The sequence below is a fragment of the Rattus norvegicus genome, chromosome 1 (genome assembly GCF_021556685.1).
Source record: "Rattus norvegicus strain SHRSP/BbbUtx chromosome 1, alternate assembly SHRSP_T2T, whole genome shotgun sequence".
NCBI lineage: Eukaryota > Metazoa > Chordata > Mammalia > Rodentia > Muridae > Rattus > Rattus norvegicus.
The window spans coordinates 177,075,386-177,100,604 of NC_141534.1; the positions used below are offsets into that span (position 1 = coordinate 177,075,386).

Consider the following 25,219-nt stretch of genomic DNA (forward strand, 5'->3'; position numbering starts at 1 on the left):
CTAATGGCCAAGGAGGTGAAATATATTTCTGAATTGAAAGGCTGGGTCCTCATGGAGGAAACTCTTGAGTAGCAAAGCATGAGATTTGGACTTAAACTTCCAGGCCAGTGATCCTCAACCTTCCTAATGCCGTGACCCTTTAATACAGCTCCTCGTGCTGTGGTGACCCCTACCCATAATGTGACTTTTGTTGTTCCTTCATAACTGTAATTTTGCTGGTTTTGAATTGTAATGTAAATATCTGTGTTTTCTAATAGTTTTAGGCAACCCCTATGAAAGCTCGTCCCCAAGGGGAAGGGGTCACAACCTCTCAGCAGTGGTAGATCTCCCACAGACCTTCCATGGTCTGCTGAAAAGAACTGTCTGAAGTAATAACAGTAGAGGACATTTTCATCCATATAGGGTTGTAGGTACTTGGAGCTTTTGTGCACACTGCTGCCCCCTGCTGGGAGGGTGCTGGACTGTAGGGAAGAGACATGTGTAGGTGGGAAAGTGCAGTCTGAGAGGTAGGAATGCAGGAGCTGGGGGTGGCGGGTACAGTCCTTGGCATGGCAGCTACTGGCTTGGTGGTAGTTGTAGCTGGGAGGGCAGAGAAGCCTTCTACAGGAGATTAGCTCTGTAGAAGGCTTTCTTCATGGCTTCCCACAGCAGATCTTGATGAAAAGAGGCAGACCATGGTTCTAAACAGTTTACTGTCGTGGTAGAAATGGATGCATAAAACATACCCCCCTTCTCAGGGTGTGCCTGAGATTAAATACCTTTTGCGTGGAGGAGTGTCTGGCTACGCCCTCTGGGCCTCTAGGTACCTCATTAGCATGGAGAACTCTGCTTTGGGTCTACTCAACCACAGTCAAGTCTCTTTCAAGTCAGGAGTCTGTCAAGCTGCTGGGAGTCACCTAAGCCTCAGATGTGTGTCTACCAAGGCTCCCGTTCTCGACCTGTCCTACCTTACCAAACTTCCTGGTATGGCTTTACATCCATAGAATCCAAATGGCATTAGCTGGTGTGGCTCAAAGGTGGAGTGACAAAGATCAGGACCCCAAGGAGATTGTGAGCTTCAAAAGTACTGTCTGGGCTGGAGAGCTGGTACAGTAGTTAAGAGCACTGACTACTCTTCCAGGGATCCTAAGTTCAATTCCCAGAACTCACATGCTGGCTTATAACTGCCTATAGTGGAATGTGATGTCATCTGGTGTGCAGACATGTATATGTAGACAAGATGCTCAAATACATAAGAAAATAATTTTTAACGTTAATGGGTCTGGCTAGGTGTGGTGGTGAGTGACTTTAATCCCAGCATTCCTGAGGCAGGCAAGTCTCAAGTGAGTCCCAGCCCAGCCTGTTCTACATGGCATGGTGGGACCCTGTCCCAGACAAGCAGGTAACAGGTCCAGGTGAGCATAGCAGGGAAGGGCCAGGCCTTGGCAGCTAATTACCTCCAGGGGTGAGGATGAGAAATCAGCAGAGCCTGACTTCGTGGTGCGGACATGGTGACATCATCCTGGGAAGCAAGTTAGGGAACGCTTATAAAATTCACATATTGGAGCAGTTCTCCTTACCAGAAGCCATAGGTGTTTAGCTGACTTCATTGAGTCCGGTTGATTCAGTAGGAATCTCTAAATTCTCTGAGGAAGAGTAGTGGAATTGGTTGTTCTCTGAGAGCTCAACGTGGCATTGTTTGTAGGTGCCAATAACCTAAAAGAACTCAGCGTTCATGTGATTTTGAAGTGTTTACTAGAGTTGTTTTGGTTTTGGTAAAAAGGGAGAAAGAAAGGCACATGGACTAGGGGGGTATCTCTACCCTCCTGTGTTCTGTCTCCCATGGGAACCTTCTTCCTGCCCATCTGTATTAGAACTTGCTTCCTAGAGTCAGTATACTTTTGGGTTTTTTTTGTGTGTGTGTGTGTGTGTGTGTGTGTGTGTGTGTGTGTGTGTGTGTGTGTGTGTTTGATTTGGTTTGGTTTGGTGACTTTTGACACAAGGTAGCCACCCTGACCTAAACTAATGTGTAAACCAGGACTTGAACTTAGGGAAATCCTCCTGCCTCACTTCCCAAGGTCTGAGGTTACAGGTGTGTGCTAACACACTCCACCTTTCTTTCTTTTCATAATTTTTCCTTTTAAAACAGAGTTTCATGTACCTCAGGCTGGCCTGGAATTCTCTCACACACACACCCCTGCCTCGGTTCTTTGAAACAGGGCTTTTGGTATTTCAAGGCAGTAGTGGTTGGCATGTCAGATGCAGAGTTGAGGTGATAGAATGATGGAAGATACATTTTAAAAGTCTGTAAAAAAAAGTTGAAAGGTGAAGTACACACAGGAAATCTGGAAAAAAGGGAACAGATTTAAGCAAGGTGAGAGTGCAAGGTGTCAAGGTAGAGATGGCTGGAGAAGGAAGAGTTAGGCCCAAGACCCCTGAAGATACGAGATTACAGCAGAAATGTGGGAGTAGTGGCTGGCAGTTGTATCCCCAGTAAGCAGGAGACTGAGGCAAGAGGATTACTGTTACAGGCCAGTCTAGGAAACAGAAAGACCCTGTCTAAAACACATACAAAAACCAACTAGACATAGACTTGTCTGGTGAATGAAAGATTATATTCCATTACAAAGTTTATTTGCTCCTACAGAGGAAGCTTATGTGAGGATTAGGCTCTGTCCTTAGTTAAGATTGCCAAATGTAATGAAGTATTGACTGGTTTGTAAAATGCACCATATTTGCAGGTCAACATATCTCAAGCCGACATGCAGGCCATTGGCAACACCATCACCATGGTAACACAGGATGGCACACCCATCACAGTCCCCACTCACGATGCAGTCATCTCCTCAGCAGGAACACATTCTGTTGCTATGGTCACTGCTGAGGGCACAGAAGGACAGCAGGTAATTGTTTTTGTTCACTGTTGGTCAACACATTCAGCAATGTCAAAACTTGCTCAGAAGCTGGGCAGTACATTCTTATTTGGGAAGGTGAACTTCAGGCTGACTTCCAGTTTTATAACTTCTTTAGCCAATTAGTCTGTGGTGTTATTTTTTTCTCCATCTGTAAATAAGAGTTAGAGTTACATCAGCACCATAACGTTCACAGGAGGATGAAATGAGTAATTGGAGAAGCAACTCAGTGGTTAAGAGTGGGTGCTGCTGCTCTTCCAGAGGAACCAAGTTCTCACCACCCACAATAAGCAACTTACAACTGCCTGTGACCTAGCTGGCCTTCACACATACATAGCATGTACTTCCACAAACACAAACACATTAGAAGTAAATTTAACACACACACGTACAGCTAGACATGCAGGTGCAGGCCTTTAGTCCTAGCACTTTGGGAGGCAGAGGCAAGCAGATCTCTTGAGTTTGAGACCAGCCTGGTGTACACACCAATTTCTAGGCCAGCCAGGGATTCTCTGCCCCTTACTACCCTCTTAACTCCCCTCCCTATACCCCAAATAAACTATTCTATACTTAAAAGAACAAACAAACAAAAAAAGCAAATAATCAAAACCACCACCAAAAAAGGGCTGGAGAGATAGCTCAGTGGTTAAAAACACTGGCTGTTAGTCCAGGGGACCTGCCTCAAGACCCAGCACCCACATGGCAACTAATAACCATCTGTGACTCCAGTTCCAGGGACTCTGATGCCCTCTTCTGGCCTTCTTCCCCACCTGGTGCACAAGGAGTGCACAGACACACATGCAGGCAAAACACCCACACGTAAAATAAAAATAATAGAATTTTAAGCTGTAACTGCGGCTGGGTTAACCTATCTAGTTACAGGCTTCAGGATACACTACCGAGATCCATGAGTCTCAGGTGGGGACTGTGTCTAAGGAGACAGTGCCGTTGATCAGTAATGCCACCTGTCCTTCCAGGCTCTCAGTTAGATGGGAGTCTAATTGTCTAATTGACCCATACTCAGGAGTAAGCAAGCATGTGTGGTGTGCATTAGTTGACATTTGTAACTTTCTCAGCATCTACTTAGGGTAACAGAACCTCAAGGGCCTCTTCTCCTGAGAGTTAGGCATGACAGATCCATTTCCCAGTGTCTTGTAACTGTTTTGCCACTGGCTCGCTTCATGATAGTAGTTAAGTTCCGTCTCTCTGAGCCTTGACTTCCTCAAATGAGAGTATAGCCTAGATAGTGCATGCGCCCTTTCCCAACAGTAAGTAAGGCCTATACATCTCTGTACCCAACACAAGATGGACTTTAACCTCTTTGAATTATGGATATAATTATTCATGTGTTTTGTTCATTTTGCTACTTAAGGTTGCAATTGTAGCTCAAGACCTGGCAGCATTCCATGCGGCCTCTTCAGAAATGGGACACCAGCCACATAGCCATCATTTAGTAACTACAGAAACCAGACCTCTGACCTTAGTGGCAACATCCAATGGCACCCAGATTGCAGTTCAGGTGAGTACAGATTAGGTGAACAGCAGCAGTGCTGGCAACTCTGGGTCTTACGTAGCTGTTCTGTGTTTATACCATGTGCAGAACCATCCAGGTGCCTAAATTAATATAGTACATGTAAGACAGTCACTGTGATGGAGGTGATCTCAAAAAGACCAGAAGCTGGAGGAGGGATGGGACAGGGGGTTTCCGGAGGGGAAAACGGGGAAGGGGATAACATTTGAAATGTAAATAAAGAAAACATTTAATTAAGGAAACAAAAAAGCCCAGAAGCTGGGCAGTGGTGGCATGCACCTTTAACCCCAGCACTTAGGATGCAGAGGCAGGGTGAGGGCAATCTCAGTGAGTTCAGGACAGCCAGGCTATATAGAGAGAACCTTCCTCAGACAAGCAAAACAAACCACCACCCTGGACTAGGCGTGTAGCTCAGTAGAGTGCTTGTTTAGAAGGTCCTGAGCTCTGTCCCCAGCACCACAGAAGCCAGGCCTGGTGGACAGACCTGTAATCTGAACATCAAGAAGTGAAGGCAGGGAGAACAGAAGTTGAGGTCATTTGCCTAAGCTACGTGAGACCTTACTCAAAACATAAACTGACATGGTTCTTTTCCACCCTTGCTTGGCATATTCTTGGAGAACTTACACCAAAAGAAAAAATTGTTAGACATGTACCTTTTTATGTACCCAGACAGCCATTTTCACCATCACGATGGAATCTAAGGAGACAGGTTTCTATAAAGCACGAGGGAGCTACTCCTTGGAGGAGAACCTTCTGTATAAAACTGAGACGTGGGGTTGGGGATTTAGCTCAGTGGCAGAGCACTTGCCTAGCAAGTGCAAGGCCCTGGGTTCAGTCCCCAGCTCCGAAAAAAAGAAGGAAAAAAAAAACAAAAAAACAAACAAAACAAAACAAAACAAAAAACTGAAACGTGTTAGAAAACATAGAAAGAGCATTTGCTGGGGAAGGCCCTCCTAGTTCACAGTAGAGAACATAAAATCCCACATGCCAGATGCAAATACCCTCTGTAGAGGGGAGGTGGTGTCTCCTTATGTTTACTGGATGGACAAGAAAATTGTAGCCATTGGTTAGTTCTCCTTAGTACATGGGTATAGAAGTGAGCTGCTGAGGAGCCACTCCATTGGCTGTGACTTCACATGTGAACTTGCAAGTCTGCCATCTAACAACTGTCTGGCATTATCCAGGTTAGGGCTTTGGATTATTCATGTTTGATGTGTGTGTTCTGGTTTCAGCTTGGAGAGCAGCCATCTCTGGAAGAAGCTATTAGAATAGCATCTAGGATCCAGCAAGGAGAGACGCCAGGGTTGGATGATTAATACTCAGAACCACAGAGCAATAAAGCAGGAGGAAGAGCCTTTCATCTCTGCGGCAGAATTCCTGAAGCCCGGCCCGGCAGAGCAGAAGTCCCATTCCTGAAGCACTGGACACATTTTTATGCGAGAGTAGAGAACGTTTTCTTCTTGACACTTTTGTGTACATAGTCCCTGGAATAAATTCCCACGGTGATTCATTGTGTACAAGGAAGAATGAAGTGAGAGCCCTGTGGCAGTTCTTCATGTTTCTCTTGGTCACACGGCAGACTTGTGAGGCCACCCGTAAGACCAGCGAGGTCCTAACACAGTCAAGATGAGCTTTTAACTTACTGTGAAAAAGAAAAAGGCTGTATCTAATGTGCTGAAGGTTCTACATGTGAAACAATCATAACTCCAAAGCCATCACAGAAAATAAAGGATGCAAGCCTTCAGCTGTCCCTCCAGTTAATGTCTGGATTTTTTTGTCCTACTACACACCCATTTTTATTTGTATTTCAAAGTTTGAAGACTTCATTTATAGTCTCCCATCCCTGTAATATAACATTTCTTCAAGCTAAAATGCTGATTATTTTAGCATTACATTGGATTATGTATAAAATTACAAAGTTTGCTTATTTTAAATTAAACATCAAATCCAGTGTTTGAAGCTGGGAATGGTAGCTTGTGCCTGTAATCCCAGCATTAAAGACCTGAGGCAGGAGGCATACATAAATTTGAGACTGGCCTGGACTATGTTGTGAATTTCAGGCTAATCTGAGCTACAGAGTAAATACTTTCTCAAAAACAAAGTATATCTGTTGTTTGGGTTGTTAAAGATTCTATTCAGCCTTCTGATTTTTTGCTACTGTTTTTTATGATAATCAACTATGAGAGTTTCCCACGGGTCTGGCCTAGGCTTATAGTTCTATGGCTGAGAATGGATTTACTCCAAAAAAAAACTGGGTTAGTGAGTTATGTAAATTATTTATTTTTGCTCCTAAGCTTTTGTTTTAAAGCTTATTTACCTTAAAGTTTATTATTGACTTTGAATACAGCAGTTTTTAAAACAATACTTTTTGTTTGTTTCATTAACTTGATCTGGTGTTGGGGAATGCTGCACAGGGGTCCACGATGTAACAACATAACACACAGGCCAAGAGTATGTCCTACAGGCACAAAACAAGCACTGCTCTATAGATTGCTGTGTATCCAACGGTCTTGTGAAAATTTAAGATCTATTGTCTCCAACTTACCCAGGCTTGGCAGTTTTACAATACAAGGCAGGTCAAGATTGGACAGCCAAGGTGTTATGCCAGGATAGTATGGGTTTTATACTATTATAACTCAGTATCTGGAGTAGAGGTTATCACGGTGACTTGTTTGATAGTTTCTCTTTGCTAATGGCAAGAGTCGAAAGGCTTTTTAAAAAGATTTATTTTATCTGGGCAGTGGTGGCTCAGGCCATTAATTTCAGCACGTGAGAGGCAGAAGCGTGTGGATCACACATGAACTTCTGCCTTCTGGCACAGAAACCCAAACTTGGGGCTGCTCTGAGCCTTTATATCCAGCTGTAGTCAGATTCCAGGGTACTCCATCGCAGGCCCCTTGCCACCCGCATTGACTGAACAGTGCTGAGCTGAACAGTTCTGATAGGTCCTGTTATCCAGAGCTTAATAAAGTTAAAAGGACCTCCTACTTACACCCAGAGAAAATGGGACATAGGTTGCTGTCCTTTGTCCCCAATCCATCTAGTGTCTACTAGCAAGGTAGCATGCTCCTTCCAGGTGGGCTCCAGCCGCTGTGTGTCTCAACAGAAGCAGCAGAAAGGAGTTCTCCCAAAAATGAATCCTCCAAAGGTGCATGATGAACCAAGAGTGCAAGTCAGCCAACTGTGGCAGCCTGAGGCCTGTGTGATAAGATCCAGGCAGGGCCCAGGCCTCCAACAAAACCTGCAAATCCAGGAAGTCAACAGCCCCGAGGGTAAAAGTGCTCACCGGGAAACTGGATGACCCCACCTCAATCACCCAAATGCACACAGACACAAGCATACACACATGCACACAATTTTGTGATTTTTTTTTAATGGGTGTTTTGTCTGTACTGTATGTGTGTCTGGTGCCCACAGAGGCCAGAAGCTAGCTGTCATGCTTTTTCTTTAACGGGAGTTACAGACATGACTGTGAGCCACCACACGGGTGCTGGGAATTGAACCCAGGTTCTCCCAAAGGGCAGTCAGTGTTCTTGCCGAGCCGTTCTCCATCCCCTAACTAGTTAATTTGCAAAGAGGGAAGGAACAGTTGCCTATTGTTTGTGCTCTACGTGATTTCCACAAGCCTCACGGCTCAGAGGGCGGGGGTCTACAAAGCAAGTCCAGGACAGCCAGAGAAACACTGGCTCGAGAAATAAAAAGTTATGTGTATGTGTGTGCCTCAGTGTGAGTTTGTGCACGTGAGTATGTTTGCCCTAAGAGAGACTGGATCCCCTGCAGCTAGAATTGTGGGTTTCCTGGTGAGTATTAGGACCTGAACTCAGGTCTTCTAGAACATACTAACCACTGAGCCATTTCTCTACCCCACTCTTGAAGTTCTTAGAAACATCTGGGTTTTTTTCCTTTAGCTAATGTGGTAAGTCAGTGTTTCCATGTCATGGGAGTTGTCCCTTGAGACATGGATGACTGGGCAGTATCTCATTATTTTGCTGATAAATGAGATTTTACAGTATGAATTGTCTCTTCTGTGGGACAGGTGTATTGCAGCCAAGGTCATGACGGGTCAAACTCCCGTCTGTGAGCCTGCTCATTAAAGACTGGCTTCTTCTACAGTGGCTTCTTCGGGTGCCCTAGGACAGGCTGCAGCCAGGCCTTGTTAAAGAGTAACTCCTTTTGATCCTGGTTGGAGGCAACAAAGGCCTTACTCAGGAGCAGAGGCCAAACAGTCTCTGAGATTAGTTCAGCACTTACTTCGGTCACCACGGAGGGGCACCCACACTCCCCACACAGATTAGCAAGGTCACATCACTGCCGAGGACAAAGGCCGTCTTGTAGAGCTAGGTCAGCACTGAGTGGGACTGTTCGGGGAGGGAGGGATCAGGGATAGGGCCGTGGGGTCAGGAGTGAGGGAATGTCGGTTGTAGGGTCGTCAGCAGGTCCTGCGTGGTGGGAGGCAGGCACAGATGCCAAAGGAAATGTAAACCTGTGACACCACCGTGTGGACCTTAAAGGCCTCAGACTAGGGATGGTTTAAGGAACCTCCCTGGAAGGGGCTGGGGATTTAGCTCAGTGGTTAGAGCGCTTACCTAGGAAGCGCAAGGCCCTGGGTTCGGTCCCCAGCTCCGAAAAAAAAAAGAACCAAAAAAAAAAAAAAAAAAAAAAAAAAAAAAAAAACTTATAAGCGCTTACCTAGGAACCTCCCTGGAGACCAGGCCTAGGGTAAATGGTTCAAAATGGTTGGATTCTCTTTCAGTTGCTGTCAACAAACTCTGAGTGTGAGGCTCTAGAAATGGCTCAGTGGATGAGAACAGTGTCCCGGGTGCCAGAAGACGCTGGGTTTGGTAGAGTTACAGAGGGTTTTGCAGCACCATACTGCTGCTGGGACCTGAACCAGGGCCTCGGAAAGAACGGGCAGAAGAGCATTCTCTTAACCACTGAGCACCCAGCCCCACACTCTCCTTCCTTTCTCCTACTTTTTGTTTCTTTTGAGAAGGGTCTCACTATGGAGCCCTGGCTGGGTTGTAAACTGACCTCAGAGATTCCTTGCTTTGCCTCCTTGGGAATTAAAGGCATGGATACCTATTGAGCCAGGCTTACATTTTTTCTTTCTTATTGGTTCCTTTTTCCTTAAGTCCTATCATAAAGCAACATAACAAATTTACCACTTTTTTTAAAAGAGTTGAATCTAAATTATAATCATGACAGAACGTACCAGACTTAAATTGCCTGTTAATGTTATTAAGCTGAAATTGCCTGTTAATGTTATTAAGCTGTAAAGTTCGGTCTGTGGTAGGTCTCAGGCATACTTTATTCTACTTGGATCTGTTAGAGGTTCTCCTACACATCCTTTTGTTTGTCTCCTAAGAGTTACTCCGAGTTACAGTCCTACCAGATGTGGGGAAGTCGCCCAGTGGCCCTGGATAATGAGCTATTACGAACAAAGGCAAAGAAGACAGCCAAGAACCTTTCATGTTAACCTTGTAATTTCAGTTTGGGATACAAAGGCCTTTGTTTTCCTGAAGAACTAGGGAAGGCTATTCCCCCCCCCCCCCCAGGACTAAGGGAAATAGAGTCTGATGTGTCTAGTAGTTTAGGCTGGGCAGAAGACTGGCACACTTTTGTTTTGGGGACAGGTTAGCCACATCAAAGTCCCCACTCACCACCTTGAGAAGGGGAAGAATATTCTCTGAGGGAGAAAAGCGCCACTGTCACTGGTTCCCCGAGTGCCTGTATGAAGCTCCTAGGCACATCTGGGAGAGTGTGTGTGTATCTGGGTTTGGAGGGGGCAACCCACAGGCACAAGGGAAGGAGAGGGTGAAGGGAGAGGTAGAAGGGGGAGGTAGCAGCAGAGGGGTGGCTAGTAACAGAGAAGCCAGAGACTGAACAGGGCCTTGAGTGTGCAGAGGAAGGATCATCCAGGATGCTTTTCAGGGCTGAGTTTACGGAAGACTGTGTAAAAGGGACTGTGTATGTAAGAAAAATGTGCATGACAGCTTGCTCACAGTTGAGGGTCCTGTGACAAGAGTATGAAGTCTAGCTATAAGGAATCTGAGGTGCTGGAAAGATGGTTCAGTGGTTAAGAACACTGCTCTTCCAGAGGACCAGGGTTCAATTCCCAGCACCACATAGTGGCTGTTAACCATCTACTGGATATGATGCACTTTTCTGACCTCCCCGGGCACTAGATTCACGTGGTAATTTTTATTTTTTAAAATATTTATTCATTTATTATATATAAGTGCACTGTAGCTGTCTTCAGACACACCAGAAGTGGACATCAGATCTCATTACAGATGGTTGTAGTTGCTGGAATTTGAACTCAGGACCTCTGGAAAAACAGTCAATTCTCTTAAACACTGAGCCATCTCTCTAGCACATATTTGTTTTTCTTAAGGAAAGAAATCTTGGCATTCTTTTCTAGATTACAGGAACAGTGTGACTTAATGTGTCATTCAGTAGCTGGTTTTCCTGATCTAGTTGAAGGCAAGAAAACATTTGTGTTACAAAAGAAAATGCATTTCTTTTTGGGAATCAAATTGTGACCACTGTTTCAGAATACGCCCTGGGAGTAAGTCAGAAGGGTAAGAGGTCAGGGCCCCACTGAAGGTGCAGCACCCACCACCCAGGCTCCATTACAGAGGAACGGAACTCTCCTGTTGCTGGGATGAGGCCCAGTTTTACCACACTGATTTTGATGGAGGTATGGTCTAACCTGGAGTGACTCCTGAGACGAGAGGCCATCCCAACCCATGGACATGAAGCCCAGTTTGCTCCAGGGCCAAACCCAATTGGTCAGGCCAAAGAGTGACAAACCAACTCTGGTCACAAATGAGCTGTGAGGGGGCAGTGGAGGTGGGGTGGGCGCTCCACTGAATGCTGCTGAACCAGGGAGTAGTGCAGAGAAAGAAGAATGAGAGGGGAGGGTCAGAGTGGCACATGCCTTTAATCCCCAGCCCTTGGGAGGCAGAGCCAGGCAGATCTCCAAGTTCAAAGCTAGTATGGTCATGGTCTACAGAGTTCTAGGACAGCCAGAAAGGTTCTCTCTCTCTCTCTCTCTCTCTCTCTCTCTCTCTCTCTCTCTCTCTCTTGCTCTCGCTCTCTCTAGATATGCAGGCATCCTCGGAGAGAGCCACATCAGATCCCTTGGAGCTGAAATTACACAGGCAGTTGTTAGCCATCTGATGTGAGTGCTGGGAATCCAACTCAGATTCTCTGTAAAGCAGGATTCCCTCTTCCTCTGAGCCATTTCTCCAGCCTGGATAAAGTAAATTTTTTCTCTCTCTCTCTGTGTGTGTGTGTGTGTGTGTGTGTGTGTGTGTGTGTATCTGTCACAGTAGACTGAAGCAGCGTAGGACTCTCCCACACTCCCCACGCCCCCCTCCCAGCCATGGCTACTTGGCAACCACACTCTGTGTTTATGAATCTGACTCCTGTAAACAAATCATACCATACTTGTTCGTTTGGTTTTTTTCTGCTTTTTCCACAAAGAGAACCCGTATTTTCATCCTGGCCTCAGTCACGCTGATGATGCAGCATGCCTTTCTAGGGACACACTTGTCTGAGCTCTTCTCTTCCTGCTGTAGATGTGCAGCTTGTGTTTTGGAAATGTGTGGTCCTCCTGTGTCTTTTCTCATTTAACATACCTATTTATCTTTGTTCGATTTTTTTAAACCTTTTTCTTTTATTTTAAGCCTTTTTTTTTTTTTTGGTCATGGTGTGTGTGTGTGTGTGTGTGTGTGCATGTGAATGTGTGTGTGGGTGTGCATTTATGTGGGAGTCAGAAGATAATTAATCTGCAGGTGTTGATTCTATTCAAATGCCTTTGCACCCTGAACCATCTCAATGAACTTCCTTAGAGATTGTAGAGGTTAGATTGACCTCTTAGTTGGTCGCCTCTACTCTAAGCTCATGAAAACAGAAGTGTTGTTAAATTATTTGTTGCTTTTTGGGGCTGGGGATTTAGCTCAGTGGTAGAGCGCTTATCTAGGAAGCGCAAGGCCCTGGGTTCGGTCCCCAGCTCTGAAAAAAAGAACCAAAAAAAAAAAAAATCATTTGTTGCTTTCAAGTGAAGAAAACAAAACAAACAAAAAAAGACATAAGATCTGTCCTGAAAGTCATCTCAGAGCTGGCGATGGAATTTAGTGGCACAATGGAGGTGCTTGCCTACCAGGAACCCAGGAACCCAGACCCTGATCAGAGCTTCTCAATCTATGGGTCGTGACCCCTTCAGCAAACTCCTGTCTCCAAAGTGTATACATTTTCCATTTGGCTGCAGCCAAATCACACCTATGAAATCGCAACAAAAATAATTCCGGGGCTGGAGAGATGGCTCAGTGGTAAGGTAAGAGCACTGACTGCTCTTCCAGAGGTCCTGAGTTCAAATCCCAGGGACCACATGGTGGCTCACAACCATATTTTTTTTTAAAGATTTATTCATTTATTATATATAAGTACACTGTAGCTGTCTTCAGATACACCAGAAGAGGGCATTGGATCTCCTTACAGATGGTTATGAGTATGAGCCACCATGTGGTTGCTGGGAATTGAACTCAGGACCTCTGGAAGAGTAGTCGGGTGCTCTTAACAGCTGAGCCATCTCTCCAGCCCAACCATCTTTATTGAGATCTGATGCTCTCTTCTGGTGTGTCTGAAGACAGCTACAGTGTACTTATAAGTAATAAATAAATAAATCTTAAAAAAAAATAATTCTGGTTGGGGATTTAGCTCAGTGGTAGAGCGCTTGCCTAACAAGCGCAAGGCCCTGGGTTCGGTCCCCAGCTCCGAAAAAAAAAGAAAAAAGAAAAAGAAAAAAAAATAATTCTGTAGTTGAGGGCGGTGACAACAATATGAGGAACTATATTAAAGGGTCACAGCAGTGCAAAACTTAACCACTGCCCTAGATTCGATCCCCACTTTTGTCCCTGGTTGGTCTCACCTCTTGTTGGGTTCCTTCAGAAGCCCAGGACTTCCAGGCACCCAGAACCCTGTATCCAGAGCCCCAAGGCACCAAAGAAGGAGGCAGGAAACAAGCTCTAAGCGGGGTTGCAGCCTCAGTCCCTTGACTTGCCACGGAAACCCTGCAGTTCTAAGGGAAAAAGAATGAGTTAAAATCTCGATGCCCTGGGCGGTTGCCTCTCTTTTAAAATAGGAAACTTTTGCTCCAAGGAAAAAAAGCTTTTGTGCCTTTAGGGCCCTTGGAGGGCAGAGATAACAACTCACCCCGTAAAACTGCTCAAACAGGTTTCCCTCTTCCTTGAGGCTTTTCTAACATCCTGAAACGTCTCCTGTGTCGTTCTTTAATCAGAAAGCAGCAGCAGCAATCGAAAAAGGACTTTTTCCTCCTGTATAGATAGATGGGCTTTGCTCTTGTGACGCAGGAGGCACGGTGAAGCGCAGACGGTCCTCTACAGCCCCACCTCTGCTGGACACTGTATTTCTGGTGTGGCCTTGGCAGGGACAGAGTCTTTCTAACCTTTGTAAGAGCCAAAAAACATTCCCTTCTGCCCTCTGAAGGTTCAAGCACTGAGTCTGGGGTCTGTTCTGCGGTTAAGAACACTCGCTGCTCTTTCACAGGATCTGGGTTCGCTTCCCATCGCTCTCCTCAGGTGGCTCACAGATTCCAGTTCCCGGACTTCCCAAGAACCCCATCCCCACCACCCACCCCCACCCCCGCACTTCAGGCATCTATATGCAATGAAAAAATGACAAAAGAAGAAATCTGTTTTGGAAAACTGTAGTCTGATAAAACAAAGGATAAATGGGCAGCGACAACTCCTTCCTGCAATCCCAGGAAGCCGAGGCGGGAAGAGAGCTAATGGCTTTGGGGCCAGCCTGGTCTACAGGGTAAGAAGGCCATGTTTTCATTTTCTTTTCTGGTTTGTCTATTTTAAAGTAAAAAAGGTGAGATCTTTAGCAGATAATTGGACATCCTAAGTCTCTAAAACTGAGACTTTTCTTTAAAACAGTATCTCACTAAATAGCCCTTTGCTGATCTAAAACTCATTATATAAACCAGACTGTACTCAATAATTTTTTAAAAAATAGCCTCCTGTAGCTAAGGCTGGCATCGGTCCTCCTGCTTGCCTTCAAACACTAAGATTACAAGTGTGTGTTACAATGTCTGACTCTATAAATGAACTACTCTGTGTTATTCTGTTGCAGCAACAGGAGTGGATGGTTTTTATTGCTTTTTTTTTTTTTACTTTTTTTTATTCTAAAGACTTATTTATTTATTTCATGTATGTGAGTTCATTGTAGCTGTCTTCAGACACACCAGAAGAGGCATCAGATCCCATTACAGATGGTTGTGAGCCACCATGTAGTTGCTGGGAATCGAATTCAGGACCTCTGGAAGTGCTCTTAACCACTGAGCCATCTCTCTAACCCACTTTTTTTTTTTTTTTTAAAAAAAACAGTGTCTCTGTATGTAGACATGGAAATGTCTATGCTGGCCTCGAACTCACAGAAATCTGCCTGCCTCTGCCTCCTAAGAGCTGGGATTAAAGACATGCCCTGCTTGGTCTTAATGTGCTTTAAAATGATTATTTTTGTGTGTAAGCCTGTGCCTCCTCCATGAATATGCACAGATATGCCAGGAACATTCAGCTTCTGTAAAAGTACGGGCCTTTTCTACCCCACTTCTTGCTCTGAAGTAATAGCAAGAAGACCTGATATTTTTATTAAAGAGCTTCTTGCACTATAGCTGGGCAGAGGATAAGTAGCCTGCAACCCAGCCAGGAACATCATTACCTGCCGTCTCAGTCTCTCTCGCTAGCTCTCCATCTGCTCACAGCAACTCTCTCACCGTGACCTCAGGGCCAATCTGGCTCCGCTCTGAGCCTCTCTCTGCCGGCTCTCCCTCTTCCTTCCCTTCCCCTCCCCCCTCTCTCATACCTCCCAGAAACCCTCTTTTTGAGATTAGAAGTCCCACCTCCTCCTCTTCTGTCCAGCCAACCATTGACTGATCAGCTCTTTGCTAACCATTCAGAGATGATGGAAACCAATTCTTACACAACAGTGAAACAGAAGATGTTTGACAATACCAACTTCCTAACTGCTTACAGATCTCTCCACACAGTAATCAGCATCTGAATACACAGTGCACAAAACAACCCTGGGTTGGAGGCCAGCCTGGTCTACAGTGTGAGCAGGAGAGGCAGGGGTACACAGAGAAACCCTGCCTTAAAAAAACAAACAAAACAAACAAAAAAGAAAACGAAGTCCCTTCACTTGTGCTGACTTTATAGGACTTCCGGGGGAATCAAGCTCAGGACACCAGGCCAGCAAGCCCCTCTGTCTCTTCAACCATTCTCTACATATTCCTGGAAATGCTGGAACCACGGCCACACCCACCCAGCTAATTTCCCTTTTATATGATATTATCTAAACTCAAGGCCTAGTGCTTTGTGCAGAAAGGGTCCTTACCAGACCATTTCCACAGCCCTGGTTTGTTTGTTTGTTCGCTTTAAAAAATTTTTTATTTTATGTATATTAGTACACTGTAGCTGTCTTCAGACACACCAGGAGAGGGCATCAGATCCCATTACAGATGGTCGTGAGCCAACATATGGTTGCTGGGATTTGAACTCAGGACCTCTGGAAGAGCAATCAGTGCCATCTACTGAGCCATCTCTCAGACCCCCTTGGGTTTACATTTTCTTATGTTTACTTTTTCATTTGCTTCAAATATTTTTCGGGTTTATTTTATTTTCAGGTGAACAAGTGTTTTGCTTATATGTATGTCTGTGCATCGCTTGTGAACCTGGTACCTGCGGAGGTCTGGAGTTACGGATAGTTGCGAGCCACCACGTGAATGTTAGGAGTCTAACCCGGGTCCTCTGTAAGAGCAGCCCAGTGCCTTTTCTACCAGTGCTGAGTCACTTCCCCAGCCCCACTGGGTTTTAATTTTCATTTAGTCGTATGAAAATGAAGGTGGGTCATAAGCTCCGTGGTTGCAGCCATTGGTCCCGTGGGTCCTAGGGGTCAGATTCAGGTTATCAGGCTTGGTAGCAGACATGCTGCCCACTAGGTCATCTCAAGAGCTTATAAGACACAGTCTATATTGCCTCAGCTGCCTTGAATTTTCAGTCTCCTGCCTCAGCTTCTTTAGATCAGGGACCACAGATGTGTGCCCTATTCCATGTTCACGGACAGGAACTGTTAGAATAAATGTCTCCTTTGCTGTCTTGCCCTTGGGTCTATAAGGAGGCTATGACCTACTTCCTAGGGGTGGGTTTTCCCTTGATCACCTCTCCTGGACCCCAGTTTTCTAAACTGTGGCTAAGGCTATCCTGGTAGAACCCTCCAAAAGATTTAATTCTTCCTGCTATTGTTGAAGCCCAGCCTGGGGCTGGCATCTTAGACCTTCAGATTCATCTTTCTTCTTCTTCTTTTTTTTTTTTTTTTTTCTTCTTTTTCCTTTTTTTCAGAGCTGGGGACCGAACCCAGGGCCTTGTGCTTGCTAGGCAAGCGCTCCTTCACTGAGCTAAATCCCCAATCCCTATCTTTCTTCTTTTGATTCCTGAATTCTCCATCCCTATAACAACTTTGAGAATTTCTGTTGTTTTGTTTTTGAAACAGGGTCTCACTTTGTCTCTCTGGCTGTCCTCAAAGGCACAGAGATTATCTGCCTCTGCCTCTCAAGTGCTGGTACCACACCTGGGTACCTTCAGAAGGTTTTATTACTATGGTACTAGTTAGTTCTTTTTTCTATTGCTCTCTTTAGAGATGTATTCTGAATATCATGTACGTGTGTGCTTCTCTGGGTGACTAAGTGTCCTGTGTGTTGGTGCTTGTGGAGGCCAGAAGAGGGCGTTAGACATCTTAGAGCTGGGTCTGTGGATACTTGTGAGTCAGGAGTTAGGAACTCAGGTCCCCTGCGGGAGGAACATGCAGTCTTTAACAGTGGAGCCTTCTCTTCAGCCTCAGACACTGCCCCTGTTCACTAGGTTATCAAATAAGTCTTATGCCTGAGAGGCCAATAAATAATAGAAAATAAATAAAAACGGTGTGCTTTTGTTTGTGTTTTGGTTTTTTTCTTTTGGTTCTTTTTTCGGAGCTGGGGACTGAACCCAGGGCCTTGCGCTTCCTAGGCAAGCGCTCTACCACTGAGCTAAATCCCCAAACCCTGTTTTGGTGTTTTTTGTTCTGGGGTTTAACATTCTCTTATGTGTCTGAGTGTTTTGCCTCATGTATCTCTGTGCACCATCTATGTGTCTTGGACCTCCAGCAGCCAGAAGAGGCTGTCAGATCCCTGGTTACAGATGGTTGTCAACTGCCATGTTCTGGGAGCCAAACTACTGTGCTCTGGAAGAGCAGTCAGTGGTCCTATCTGTTAAGCCATCTCTGTAGCCCTGGTGGGTACAGTTTGTTTTGCTTTGCTTGTTTGTTTTTTTTGTTTTTGTTTTTGTTTTTGTTTTTGTTTTTGTTGTTGTTGTTGGGACAGGCTCACACTGCAGCCTGGGCTGGGCTGGGGTTAGTAGACCAAGCTAGTGTTCAACTTGCAGCAGTCCCGCTGTTCAGTTTCTGAGAGCGAGGATTGCAGGCTTGGCCTGTCACATTTGGCAAGAAATGAGTGTTTCGGCATATGAACATAGGTATAAGAGAGATGAAGACCAGTGGGATGGCTTACCTCCTCTGATCCTCACATGCTCACTCACAACAGTGCTGGGGTATGGGTGAGTGATAGAGTGCCGTCCTGTCTTGCGGAAAGCCCCGGGGTTGATGATTCTCTGCATAGTACAAGTCAGGTATAGAAGGCAGGAAAATCAAGTTCAAAGTCAGCCGTCAGCTACGGAGCAAGGTGGAGGTCGACCTGACCTATAAGTGAGACCTGTCTCAAAATGAAACAACTAAAATGTGGTGGCAGAGCTCTTGGTTTGGCATGCACAATGGCACAATCATCGTGTCAAGGAGAGTGGTTACAGTTTGGAAACAGCCTAAAAAGAGAACATAAACTGTGTTTAATCTCCTGCACCAAAAAGTTAGACACTGCCATTATCAAAGACATAAAGCTGGCCAGCGGTGGTGCAGGACTTTAATCCCAGCACTCGGGAGGCAAAGACAGGTGGATCTCTGTGAGGTCAAAGTTGCCTGGTCTAAGAGAGAGTTCCAGGACACCCAAGACTACACACACCACACACACACACACACATACACACCATACACACACCCACACCACACACATCACACACACACACCACACACATACCACACACACACCATACACACACCACACACACACATATCACACACACATATCACACACACATATCACACACACATCATACACACACACCCCACACACATACACACCATACAAACACCCACACCACACACACACACACATCATAAATTACACACACACACCACACACACACATCACACACACACCATACACCACACACACATCACTCACACACACACATACCATACACACACCACACACACACACATCACACACACACACACCACACACACACACATCACAAATTACACACACATACACACAAACACACCACACACACATCACTCACACACACACACACCGTACACACACCATACACACACCACACACACACACATCACACACACACACCATACACACACACACATCACAAATTACACACACATACACACAAACACACCACACACACACACATCACACACACACACACACACCATACACACACCACACACACACACGGAAATGAGTTTTGAGTACACACTCCTTTGACCGAACTGGTTCATACTTATGTGTCCTATAGATATAGGACACGCTTGAGAAAGGAAAGGTCATCATGTCAAGGAGAGTGGTTACAGTTTGGAAAGAGCCTAAAAAGAGAACATAAACTGTGTCTGGCACTCCTGCAGGACTCTGTGGGATGGTCCTGGACTGGTGGCTCCGGAAAGCCAGCAAATGCTGCCTGTAAGGTAGCTGACTAAAGGAATGCTTTCAATGTGGTCAGATCATAACTCCCAGAGGTTTTATTCTTCTTTTACATGGCCAAAGAGCCTTTGAAGATGTAACTGGGAGACACAGAGGCTTTCCCAGTTAGGTGCATGTAATCACACAGTCCTTAAAGGAGACAGCAGGAAATGCGCCGGAAGCTGCTGTCAGATGCCTTGAACCACACACCTGTAATCCCAGTACTCAGAAGGCTGAGGCAAGAGGCCAGCCTAGGCTAAAGAGACAGACTCTGTCACAAACCTTTCTCTTGAAAAGAGTCACAAAAGGACTTTGTAGTGTATCGCTTTAGTGTTCCCAGTATCCAAAGGCTGTCTGGCCTGTCGACAAATCTCAGTATGGATTTACTAAAGGAATTAATAAGGCAGTAATAGAACTACTTTTATATGCACTGTTTGTGTTTTGCAAATCTTCAGAAATGTTTCAATAAGGGTAAGGGCTCTGAATCAAATAATACATTATCTCAGAAATCACTAAAAAAGTCTTTAAAAACATTTTTAAACAGATTGTACCAGGTGGCGGTGGCAGAACTTTGATCCCACCACTTGGGTTAGCCTGGTCTACAGAGGGAGTTCCAGCACAGTCAGGACTACACAGTATAACCCTGTCCTGAAAACAAATAAACAAAAAATACATTGTAGAAAAATATTTTTTCGGGGGTTGGGGATTTAGCTCAGCGGAAGAGTGCTTGCCTAGCGAGCGCAAGGCCCTGGGTTCGGTCCCAGCTCCGAAAAAAAAAAAAAAAAAAAAAAAGAAAGAAGAAAAATATTTTTTCAATAAAACATTCTTATACTAAATTTACTTTTTTTTTTTTTTTTTTTTTGTATGTGTGGGGACACACATAAGGAGGGTGGTCTGAGGACAGCTTTTCCTGTAGCTGTCCCTAGAATGTTCTCTGCCCTCTTGGCTCCTCCAAAGTAACACGTCCTGTAGTACGTGGGATGTGTCTCCTGTTCTGGCCTGTGTCAAGGCAGCCTGGAGCTGGTAGGCGATGAGTGATGTTTAAACATGATGCTGCACTTGGAAAGTGGCATTTGTTTTCCTTTGTGTATGCATCTAGGCTTCCAACTGCCTGACCATGTCACAGAGCCATGTTCTCTTTACCTAGCCAGCTGCAGCATGAGTTCATCTTGATCCTATCTGAGGTGAAGCAGGGCCTTTTACAGAACTTTAAAACTGACTCATTAATGAGTCATCAGGCCCCAACAACAAAAGCCAAACACTGTTCAGTTGCTGCTAGAAACCAGCATAGGAGGCACAGGAGCCGGGGGAGTCCAGGAGGCAGCCTTCCTTCCCCTCTCCATCCCTAACAAGGCTTCTGACTCACTGAAGAGGTCACCATGTCTTATGTACTGCTCCAACTTCAACCAAGCCCGCTTAACTCATTACAGTGTGACCAGCCAACAGGACTGGTTCTTGGTGCTCCTGGCGGTCACCCAGATCATTTCCTGTATGTGTCACAAACCCCAGGAACAGGCAATTATTCAATTATCTGCTTTTCTAGAGGCTGATCTTCTGTTTGGGAATCAGGATTCTTTGTTTAGGGCATTTCTGTGATCTTTTTACTTAAAAATAAAAAAGGCAACCCTTTATGTCTCTGTGAAGAATGGTTGAATCCTGAGCTTTGTACATGCCAGCCACACACTTTCCCCAGCTCAAGGAGTGGTGGTGGAGGGGGAGGTGTTACAGAATTGCTACTATGAGACTAGAATTACAGAATTACAGAGCACTTGCCTAGCATGTGCAGGGCTCTGGGTCATCCCCCGTATTGCAATAAAAATAAAAATTAATTTGGGCAATGTTAGTGCATGCCTTTAATTCTAGGGCTCCAGAGGCAGTGGCAGTTGGATTTCTGTAAAATTGAGGCCAACCTGGTGTAAAGATTGAGTTCTAGGACAGACAGGAATACACGGACAAACCCTGAAATGATCACAGAAAGCAAATAGGAAATGGTTTGGGGCTTCATAGAGCTGCAAGTCTGAAATTTGCTGCTTGTGAGCTCCTCTTATGCTGCAGTGATGTGACTAAGGTTGGGAGTGGGGTCTGCATTTTCTCCTGAGAAAGGGATCCTGCCTGATGGCTGGAGATGGTCAAGTCTCCCTAGACTGGGGCCTTACTCCGCTGAGAGCTGAAAGGATAACTGGGATTGGATCCGAAGCCTCCTTCCATTAATATGCTAGGTTACTGTCAAAATCCATGCTGTGTGCAGACGCTCTCCCCTCCCTCCCACCCCTCCTCACGCCCTATTGTGGCTTCATTTTAATTGTATGAGTGTTTTGCCTGCGTGTATGACTGTGTACCATGTGTGCCTTGTGTTAGTGGAAGACAGAAGAGGGCATCAGATCCCCTGGAACTCTGTGAGTTGCCATATGGGATGTGCCTGGAACTGAACCGCGTCCTCTGGAAGAGCAGTCAGTGCTCTTAACTGCTGAACACAAACAATCATGCCTTTTCTTAATTTTTCCAAGATCCTAAGATGTATCATTATTTGTTGGAAACCATTCTGATATTTGTTTTTAATTTATTACCATTGGGTATATGCAGGACATGTTCGTGAGAGAAAAAAGAGACAAAGAAATTTCAAGAGACTAAAATAGAGCAATCTGGAGGTTGTCCACACACGGTGTGTGTGAAGGCTAGTCCCAGTTGTCAACTTGACTATAATGAACCTGCTGTGATCCAGATCTTGGCTTTGTCTCCTTTTTTTTTTTTTTTTAAATCATTTATTACATATTAGTACACTTTAGCACCAGAAGAGGGCATCAGATCTCATTACAGATGGTTGTGAGCCACCATGTGGTTGGTGGGAATCGAACTAAGAACCTCTGGAAGAGGGGCTGGGGATTTAGCTCAGTGGTAGAGCGCTTGCCTAGGAAGCGCAAGGCCCTGGGTTCGGTCCCCAGCTCCGGAAAAAAAAGAACAAAAAAAAAAAAAAAAAAAAAAAAAAAGAACCTCTGGAAGAGCAGTCAGTGCACTTAACCACTGAGCCATCTCTCCAGCACAATGTGATGCAGATCTTGAAGCTAGAAGAATTTTATCCGGATCTTGAGGCATAGCAGTCATGGAAAGTTTAGACCCAGGAGAGGGTCTAAACACCTTTAATCCCAGGAGACAGAGGCAAGCAAATCTCTGAGTTCAAGATCAGCCTGGGGGAGCAAATTTCAAGTAAGGAGCAGTTTAGGCCCAGGCGTGGTGGTACACACCTTTAATCCGGGCCATGCCTTCTGCTGGAGGCCTATATAAAGAGTGGAAGAAGGAAGACTCACTCTTGGACTGTTTGGCAGGACACACACTGGGACCTACTTCTTCAGGGTTCCGGAAGACTGGCTGAAGCACCCAGCCTCGTGGGACTGCATGGTGATTCCAGGTATGAAATAGAAGCCTACTGTACTTCTGATTGATCTGTAGAAGCAGAATTCTCAAACAAGTGAAAGAAAGGCTACATGGGATCATAGTAAAAGGTAATCTCGGCTAGTGAATCAATTTCTAGACTTGAGCCAGTTTGTAGACCCAGAACGCCTTGAAGGAAGGGGAGGCCAGGTTCCCCTAAGGAAGAACCTGTGATGAGACACCTAAAAGTTTTGCTGTTAGCCTTTCCCCAGTTCTTCCCCAGAGGGACCTATGGCCTTTTATAAGGGTAATTGTACACTATGGGAAAGGAAATAATCCAACTTTACAGCGTCTATTGGATACTGATTCAGAATTGACGTTGATAACAAGAGATCCCAAGAAACATTGTGACCCTCCAGTTAAAGTAAGAATTTACGGAGGCCAGGTGACTAATGGAGTTTTGGCTGATGTCAGACTCAGTAGGTAGGTACAGTAGGTCCCCAAATTCATCCTGTGGTTATTTCCCCAGTTCCAGAAGGTATAATTGGGATAGATAAACTTAGAAATTGCCAAAATTCTCACATTGGTTCCTTGACCTTTGGAGTGAGGGCTATTATGGTTGGAAAAATGCCTCTGCCAAAGAAAATAGTGAATCAAATCCAGTATCATATCCCTGGAGGAAATGCAGAAATTACTGCCGCTATCAAAGACCTGAAAGACTCAGGTGGTGGTTCACACCACATTTCCCATGAACTCTCCTATCTGGCCAGTAAGTGCAGAAGACATATGGATCATGAAGAATAACAGTTGACTATTGAAAACTAAATCAGGTAGTAACTCCAATTGCAGCTGCTGTACCAGTTGTAGTTTTTTTTCTTTTTTCTTTTTTTCTTTCCTCTCTCTCTCTCTCTCTCTCTCTCTCTCTCTCTCTCTCTCTCTCTCTCGGTTTTGTTACCATTTATTTGTGAAGTTAAAAACTAGTGATAAAAAGTAAAAACTGCCATACAATTTTTTGTTTTGTTCTCATTTTTTTTCTCAGTTTATCTCATCTCATATGACAATGTGCCAGGCCAGTCCTGGGGTTGGGGTGGGTATAGGGAGGAGCCAGGTAAGAGCGGGGCCGGAAGAAAGAGAGAGAGACAGAGAGAGAAGGGCCAGACATAGTTTTCTTACTTGAGCAAATTAACACATCTCTTTTTTTTTTTTTTTTTTTTTGGTTCTTTTTTTCGGAGCTGGGGACTGAACCCAGGGCCTTGCACTTCCTAGGTAAGCGCTCTACCACTGAGCTAAATCCCCAGCCCCAACACATCTCTTGTACATGGTACACAGCTATTGATCTAGCAAATATCTTTTTCTCCGTATCTGTCCCTAAGGACCGCCAGAAGCAATTTGCTTTCATTTAGCAAGGCCAGCAGTATACCCTTACAGTTTTGCCTCAATTTTCTTGCCCTGTGTCATAACATAGTTAGAAAGGATCTTGATCTCTTCCACAAAATAACAAACACATTGATGCACGGTATTGCTGACATAAAGCTGATTGGACCAAGTGAGCAGGAGGTAGCCACCACTTTGGGATCATTAGTAACATATGTGAATCAGAGGATGGGAAATAAATCCATCTGAAATTCAAGGACAGTCTACCTCAGTGAAATTCTTAGAAGTCCTGTGGTGTGGTGTCAGGAGCCATCTAGGAAAGGCTAAGGCTATGATAACCCACCATTTTTTATGGCCCCAAGAGACTTCAGGATTCCTTCTTACTATTCAGACTTCCAGGATTGCTTCTTACTATTGACATGCCCCTCCTATCACTATTACATAGTCCAACAATTCCTGGGCATTAGCCCTCCCTATTGGGCAAATGTCTTATAGATAAACATGAAGATGAACTTTCATAAATTAATGCTGCTCAGATAAATTAATGATTTTATAGAACTCCTGATTTGATTAAAATAATTTAAAAATTTTAAGAGATGATTTTAGTTGTAATAAAATTAGAATCACCAATAGAATGTGCCCACTCCTCATAAAAAGTAAGTAATGGCTGCACAATGAGAAATACTATGAGTTTTCTTAATTATACTAAAAAGAGATATAGGCTTAGGACAAATTTATGTTCAAGGAAAAACATTCAGGTCCAAAGAGAAGCCACAGGTGAGCACTATGATAAGTCAAGACCATGTAAAAACTGCTGCTTTGAACTTATAATGAGCTTACAGTATGAAGCACTGCTTTGAATTTGTTAATAATAACTTTCTGAAATTCCCCTTTTGTGTAACATTTTATATATGAGGTAATTATCTAAGAACTTTTGTCTATAAAAACACCAGAGAAAATGTAGGTCCCTGTCTGCTCCCACACAGGGCAGGGCCACTTGGGGAGGCAGAACATGGGGAGTTATGCCAGAGCTGTGCTGAGCTGTCTTAGGTGTGGGAAAGCTGGAGCTGTCTCGGGTCTGGGCCTCTGGAATGTGGGGTTCCCAAGCAAGCTCTTGGACATCCAGGT

The 25,219-nt window shown here is 44.8% G+C and overlaps 2 protein-coding genes and 1 long non-coding RNA gene across 8 annotated transcripts in view; 2 read left to right on the plus strand and 1 right to left on the minus strand.

The window, feature by feature from the left end:
- Window positions 1-6,784, plus strand: part of Zfp143 (zinc finger protein 143) — a 36,040-nt gene extending 29,256 nt beyond the window's left edge. For all 5 annotated transcript variants that reach the window (XM_087571164.1, NM_001012169.3, XM_087571142.1 and 2 more), the window contains 3 exon segments: window positions 2,721-2,882; window positions 4,264-4,410; window positions 5,655-6,784. In XM_087571164.1, the coding sequence (XP_087427290.1) occupies window positions 2,721-2,882; window positions 4,264-4,410; window positions 5,655-5,738 (393 nt within the window). In that variant the 3' untranslated portion in view covers window positions 5,739-6,784.
- Ipo7 (importin 7) overlaps window positions 1-20,115 on the plus strand; it is a 95,726-nt gene extending 75,611 nt beyond the window's left edge. Inside the window, exon 24 of the transcript XR_015625084.1 lies at window positions 20,094-20,115. The gene's annotated coding sequence lies outside the window, so the exon portion shown is untranslated. The remainder of the gene's footprint in view (window positions 1-20,093) is intronic.
- On the minus strand, window positions 2,579-14,125 carry LOC134483773 (uncharacterized). 2 transcript variants are annotated; one of them, XR_015652335.1, is made up of 3 exons: window positions 13,642-14,125; window positions 13,358-13,507; window positions 2,579-3,042 (listed from the first exon to the last, which is right to left on the minus strand). It is a non-coding gene; the product is annotated as an uncharacterized LOC134483773 (long non-coding RNA). The 2 variants fall into 2 exon arrangements; XR_015652336.1 differs by lacking the exon at window positions 2,579-3,042 and adding an exon at window positions 4,371-4,505 and having other exon boundaries at window positions 13,642-14,023.
- Window positions 20,116-25,219: the final 5,104 nt, after the last annotated feature.